The 7,500-nt window shown below is 43.6% G+C and overlaps 1 protein-coding gene across 1 annotated transcript; it reads right to left on the reverse strand.

Moving 5' to 3' along the window:
- Positions 1 to 674: 674 nt before the first annotated feature.
- On the reverse strand, positions 675 to 4,529 carry mafba (MAF bZIP transcription factor Ba). The gene has a single exon (XM_083698165.1). It carries the CDS (start codon positions 3,910 to 3,912, stop codon positions 2,854 to 2,856), a length of 1,059 nt encoding a protein of 352 aa, XP_083554291.1. The 5' UTR covers positions 3,913 to 4,529; the 3' UTR covers positions 675 to 2,853.
- Between the last annotated feature and the right edge of the window lie 2,971 nt (positions 4,530 to 7,500).

Genomic DNA, 7,500 nt, shown 5'->3' on the forward strand with positions numbered 1-7,500 from the left:
CATGTTGCAAGGTCAAAGATCTCCTTTTACCGTGGGCACGTGCAACGACGGGATTTCTGCAAAAGTCAGCAACACGGGCCAGCACCGGGAGTCTCCCTGCAGCGCGAGACGAACGGGTGGACCCGCTACGGTTCTAATTGCGTGCATTATTTGGTCTAATTCCAGGGTTTCCACAGCGCATTTAAATCTGAAACCACGAATTAACGACAGGCCTGCTGCGACCGACAGAAATAACTCTCATTACAATTAGCTCACGCATCCATCTGCATGCGTGGAAACAAACCATGTTATGCGATAACAACAATGCCCATAATAAAATACGAAGCACGACTTATAGGATACGCTATTATGTTATGCCTTATATAATGATCATTTCGTTCGGATAGTCCCTCCCTCGTGTCTGTGGCTAATAGTGAAAGTCAGTTGGCCTAACCAAACACAGGAATTAGGTCTGTGTTTTACTGACGGAGAGATTTTCCTGAAAAGTGTAAGTCTATTTCTCTTACTCTTTCTTACTTTTACACACTCTTAAAGTGTAGGCCTAGGCTTGGAATTCAGCTGCGTTGATGCATCTCACCTCACGTCGCCCATTACACCAAGACTTGTATTGAGTTTCGTCATGATGTAATCAGGCCACTTTTCCGTAGGAGCAAAATAAACAGTCGAAAAGGTAATTGCCATTTCAATGACTTTAATAAGCAAAATAGGAAACAATTTCTTCCAAAAACAACAACAAATAAGACGGAACAGAAACCAGCCTGAATGGAACTACAACAGTTCAAATGTACGTTCTTTTTACTCTTATTTATATAAACAGGATTGAAAATTGATCCCCATAATCGCAAAACACATGAAATTAAAAACAAAATAACGACCCGCTGCTGCAGTTTCAATTTGATTTCAACACAGTTGAATCAGTAACAAACCAAAAGATTGTTAAATGCATGACTTTTCAACAATAGTTTTTAAATGCAAGCACCATGCTTATTAATTATGATCTGACAGTTTGTTAATTTAAATCATTAAAATAAAAACTTAAAACTATGCATCTGGCCAGCAGAACCAGAATCACCAAATAATAATAAAACAGACAAAAAAAACATCATATAACATACACAGAGTTTTCATTTTGAGATGTTGCACAACCTGAATCCCCTTTTTTACTGACCGGCAGAAAAAAAATCAGGAAAACATATAGCATTAATATATTTCACCTTTGTATTGAAACGCATGCGTTAATTGTACATAAAACCCCTGACGTGTGTGGTTGAGCATGGGGGGAAAAATGTTTTATATTGCCGAAGAAAAGTACAAAATGAACCCATATCACTGGTAATGTGATACAGCTGCACCTAATAAAATACATCCGTTTATTTGGAGAAATGTACTTTCCTTTATGTGTTCTCCATATTATATAATATGGTTAGGGTTACGCAATAGTTAACAGAACGGCATGTCTTGCTAAGAACACCTCCCCTGAATCTGTGCCATGAGAACCCCGTGTTGAAACAGTGCTTACAATAACATGTGGCACAGCACGCTGCTAATGTACGCGTAAGAGGAGAGAAAAACATAAAGTTACGCGTGGTGCGTAAATAAGGTGTGCAGTGTGGGTTCTATCACTCATCTTCTAATATGTCAGTGATGCGCGGAACTCCACAGCTTCGCACAATGGATGAAATTGCGCAATGATATTATCGTCAAGCTCGCGCCTTTCTTGTTCTAATTATCATATAACAATCAATTATTATAGTATGTCTTCCTTAAAGGAGGTCTGCACAAAACTCAAAATGAAAACTTAGAAATCATTATCCAAAAAGTGCACTTAATATACAAAGTTTGTTGTCTTTAAATGCAACTGCAAAATGCCCATATTTCTGAATCAATACCCCCAAAATGAAACACAAACATAACAAGGAGAAGAAAATAATAATAATAATAAAAATTAAAAAAAACACAACACAAAGAAAGAACGAAGTTAGAACCAGCCTCCTCAATCTTGGTGTGCAGTTTTGCGGTTGCATAATATTTACAAGACTAAAGAAACCCAACATTATGATACTGCACAGGCAGTCCTGCTGTACTGTCCCCCTCGCTCTAACCCCCCCAAAACACTACGGAGAAGCGTAGATCAACGACATGCTCTTAAGATACACGAGAAAATGAAAGTACAAAATAGAAATTATTACCATACATGTCCAGCATGCAGGATTAATATTTTAATGCAGATTTTTGTTTCAATATATATTCGAATATAACCAAGCAGGCAATAAACCGATGAGATGTTGCATAAAATGACCCCCCCCGTTGGCGGGTTAGCAGACAGAGGATTGCATAATGTGCAGTCTTGTTTTCGAGATTCTCTCAAGATTTGTTGCGGCCCAGTGTCGAATGTATACGTCTCGAAACGCTCGTCTAAGCGATGTTTGTTCAGTAGGCCTACTGGCTGTTTCCTAGAGCCTAACGTCCTCACAGTCGAGGACAAAACATCACCACCATCTACTTCAAGGTGACTAAAAGCAGTTGCCTAAAAGAGGAAAGTTCATGAGCCGCTCCTCTTCTCCCAGGAAGAAAGAAAAAAGTCTCTTCGATACAAGCAACTAATCTACAAAGATGCCGCGGCTCTGATCATAGACATTCTACCTTGCTCTTTGTATCTCAGTCGTCAGGAGGATGGAGGAGATGGTTATATATGAGAATATTATTTCATGGATTATTTTTCTAATATGAATATAGTTGTTGCTGTGATTAGTATAATCATACTCAGTATGGGAGAGGGGGGGGGGTGATTATTATTGTTTGTATCGTCAGCATCAGTGGGGTAGGGAGTCACAGGAAAGTAGAGGCCGTAACTCACATGAAATACTCGGGGGACGACGGGTTGTCGCTAGTGGACCCAGCCTCGCGCAACCCGTTAGTCGTTCCCGTTCCCGTTAGTTTCTCGCACTTGAGTTTGTAGGCGTCCCTCTCGCGCGCCAGCCGGTTGATCTCGGATTTGAGCGCCTCCACCTGGTTGATCAGGTGGGTCTTCTCGTTCTCCAGCACGTGCTTCTGCTGCACCCGTTTGTACCGGCACGACTGCGCGTAGCCCCGGTTCTTCAGGGTCCTCCGCTTCTGCTTCAGACGGATGACCTCGTCCTTGGTGAAGCCCCGCAGGTGTCGGTTGAGCTCCCGGACAGACATGGACACGAGCTGGTCGTCTGAGAAGCGTTCCTCCACGTTCAGTCCCCCGGAGCCGTGGTGGGACGACTGGCCCATGTGGCCGTGGTGGTGGAGGTGGCGGTGGTGGTGGTGGAGGGGTTGGTCATCGGGGGACATGGGAGATGGGCTGTCGGGGTCCAGGCTGTGGTGGTGGTGATGCTGGCTGTGTTGGTGGCTGTGGCCCCCCGGGTGTCCGGGCAGATCATCGGGGTGGTGTGGGATGCCTCCCCCGTAGGAGTTGTGGTGCTGCTGGGCATGGCCGTGGTGGTTGTGGTGGTGATGCGGCCCTCTGTAGCCCTCGAAGCCGCCCTGCTGCAGCTGCTGCTGGACGTGCGGGGGCGGGGGGTGCCCGTGGGTCGTGGCACCTATCAGAGCCTCCACGGCGTCCTCCGGGGTCAGGCTCAGCGTCTGCGGGTCAATCTGTTGGTGGTAGCCGCCGTTCGGCATCCAATACAGCTCCTCAAGGTGGTTCTTCTGCTCCCTGGGGCTGAAACTGGGCGACGAGGGCACCGAGCTACAGGGGGTGCTGATCGGCGTGGACGACACGGAGCCCTGCGGCTGGAGACGGTTGCACTGGCGCACACCGGCGCGCTCCAGCCCGGCTAGGCCCTCCTTCTTCACGTCGAACTTCATCAGGTCAAAGTCGTTGACGTATTCCAGAGCCAGCGGGCTGTTGGGGAGCTCCGGGCCCATGTTCAGCTCTGCGCTCATACTGCTGGGGCGACTGTGCGGCAGATGGGTGCTTGCCAGCGTCGCAAAAAAAAAAAACGGACTTGTTAATAAGCGTCTCTTTTCCACCTCTCTTGTCTCATACAATTGTTCGTATTACTCCTCCAAAGCTACAGACTATAGTGTACTGTATTGTACTGTAGCATGCAACACCGTTTGGAAGGTAAAAAAAAAAAAAGAAAAAAAAAAGTAGAAAACGAAAAAGCAGTGGGGAAACTTTTAGACTAGTGCACTGCAAACGACATCGGAATTTGCGTCATGTAGCCTACTTTGGCCGGTCTAATCTGGTCATCAGACGAGGAGTGGAGGTAGAAAGAAATTCTTCTCAGTGCAAAAGTAAAAACGTCAGTCCTTTCAGCAGATACGAACTTAAAAAAAGAAAGCACACATAAATAAAGAAAGAATACCGATTATATCGCGTTGACGCAGGCTCCAGTCCTCGTGTCAACAACTGTACACTGTAAGTCCCCTTTTTTCGCCAGGAAAAAGCAAAGGAAAGCTTGTGGAGTCGTACACAGGACGTCTAGTCTTCGCTGTGAGAAGCTGCTTTCCAGCTCTGCACCGCAGAGATTTAGGCTCGCCTCTGATTCTCACTCACTCCCGAGTATTCAGCAGACTGCCTTCTCCACCAGCCAACGCTTTATCCTTATAGCGCGTCGTGACGTTGCCTGGGAGGGCGGTTCAGACGCACACTCCGCTCCAATGGGAACGGGGCTGATTAGCATAATGGGAGAGAGGAAAGGAGGAGAGGAGGAGGGGAGGAGGAGGGGAGAAGGCTCTCTGACAGCTAGACAGTCAGCTGACTTGACTCCCCCGGAGGAGGGAGGTAGGAGGGGGGAGAGAGAAGCGCAGAGGGAACTTCAGGGGAACCAATGAGCGGTATTCATTTAACAGCCCGCGTTTTGCACAATTCCCCCTCTTTTATGACACTTAGCTCGCAGTTTTCACGAATCTAATAAACTGAAGCGGGTGATCTGCTGTAACAATGATCCATTAAGGGGCCTGATAATATTGTTGGTGCAAGTGTTTATATTAGACCCGCCGTTTCACCTTGGGAACATCGAACACGCATCTTGTTCTGGAGTGGTTGTATGATTGTATGAAATCTGGAACAACTTAAAATGTATTTGAGTTTAGTTAACACCGCTTGGGGCTGAGATATGTATGTGGTGTTATTTATTTTTTATTAACTGTTCAAAAGGGGATAAAGTGAGCTTCCCCTTAATGTCATTGACTTATTTGATTTATTTCCATTTACAAAATGGGCTGTTTTATCAATATGCAAAATAATCTTCTCCATGTTCTCTCTAACAGTGATTAATCTGAATCAATAACTGATGTCATGTTCAACTCTTTGACCAACCGATGTTCATTTGCGTTCAAAATCAACCCACTTCATATCTAACCTAGGACCTTTTTTTTTCCCTTTTTTTTTCATGTAGGCTGTGTCAGTCAAATCACGTCCACATCCAGAGTATCCTGGTTGTAAAACAAAACCACAACAAACCTCTCAAAAACGATGATGTTTTTTTCAGTCTGGGTTAAGCTACGTGTACGAGCTGGTACTGTACCTGTGATCACATCAGCATGTTCAGAAACAGAACGCTCCTTCTTAAATAGAACATGTTGTGGTGCGTTAGGCGCGTCACGCTTGGGGAACACGGCCAGAAACCCTGCTGATCCCTCTGAACCAAGCCGGCTCAAGGCTGCCCCTACGTGGCTCTACAAGGTAGTGCACCAAAGCCTTCGAGAGGCAACATTGGCTTTTTAGTTCAATTACATGTTCGTTTGATCAACACTTTAATTGCCTTGAATTCCAGGGATCTATTTTGTTGCTGTAAGTAAGGAGTTGATATCACAGTCACCTACATGATGTTGTAATGTAGATTGAGATACGCATATAATGTTTGAAAGGAGAACAGATAGTTTTATAAAATATGAAATGTGGCATTGCTTTTAAACATATTGTTTTTTAGAATTAGAATCGGATTAATTGCCAGGTTATGGTTGAAGTGATGTCTTGCTTCTGCGTGAAAGGAAACTGCTTGCAAATGAGTCAATTTGAGGAATCGATTCGATTATCATTCCGTTCCCACCTCATATCCACGCTTGAGTACAGCCGCGGCCTGGCTTATTGATTAGGCTGTGTATTGAGGGACATGTTCCGATAATCAAGTAGCCTACTTATTGTTTGTTTAACTTCATTAGATTGAACTGTGCTTTTTTTTTTTTTTTTTTTTTTTTAAGTATATCAAGATAAAGATAAAGTTCACATTTTAGTATTCTCACAATTCATGATTTTCTTAACTCAGTTTTCACTCTGTCCCTAACATTTAGTAAGAAAAAAAAAAGGTTGGATATTTTTTTGGTCTTTTTTGGATAATGTCAAATGACGTGAATGCTTCTAAAAGTCATTATCAACAACCTTAAGCAACAGCAAGTGAAGGAATGAGTTCTCATCTCACCGGGAGGAATTATTTTAGACTCCAAATATTTCGAGCATAAAAATATACAGTCATATTGTTAGAAGAATTAACCTATTCTCTCTATACGTCTATATACAAATATGTAGGCCTAGACCTATGATTGTCCTATAGCCTATAGTTATTGGTGATATCGGCTATATTTCAGTTAATCCTGATAAACTAGACGTTTTCAAAGCAAGCATCATTTGCATAGACACATAATAAATCAGAGAATAGCCTTAGTAAATGTTAATGTGTATTATTATTATTATTATTATTATTAGGTTATTGTGACGGTCAATTGTACAATAGAATACAATGAACAATTGTAATAAAATAAGACAATAATGATAGACACATTGGTGGTTCCTTGCAATCAAAACTAAATGATTCCATCCTCCTATTAACTATGGTATAATATCGAATAATATCTATAACATAATCTATAATATAATATCATCTACGATCCCTTTCTGAACCGAGAAAACTGGACCTGCTGAAATGGGCGGCAGCGACGGAAAAAGTTGATCTTTTGAAACTCTGACTGCCCTGGAAGTCTTCTGTGTGGACCGAGAAACAGCGCGCAATGAACCCTGACAGCTCAACTGACAACGACTATGTGCCAAAACACACCGTCAACGTACACTAAAAGCACACGGGCAGGCCTATCACTACACCAGCAGACCTGTCAAACCCTGACTGCTGCCTCAAAACCGCCCCGAAAGAAAGAGCCAAACCGAACCGAGCTGCGTGTTTTCTCCGAGGCCGTCCCAGCGGCAGCGCCATTAGTATGTAATGCGCTCTAATATACCCAAGCCCATCGTCTCCTACATCCAGGCAGGCAGGCCTGCCGTCGGCTCTCCCCCCTCGGTAATAGCGGGCCCTAATGGAGACACGAAATGTAAAAAAGCGTCCATGTCAGCAGCACATCGGTGGTTAATGATCTATTAAGTGATCCGTGTGCTTATGGACAGCGAAAAAAAAAACTGTTGATGCTTGCTTATTCATCCCTAATGAGAGTCCCATCCTACGGATTTTAGGAATGAATAACAGAAATAAAAATCACCTTTAAAATGTTACATTTAACAGTTGACAAGGTGCTGCG

The sequence above is a fragment of the Argentina silus genome (genome assembly GCF_951799395.1).
Source record: "Argentina silus genome assembly, contig: scaffold_320, whole genome shotgun sequence".
NCBI classification, from domain to species: Eukaryota; Metazoa; Chordata; class Actinopteri; order Argentiniformes; family Argentinidae; genus Argentina; species Argentina silus.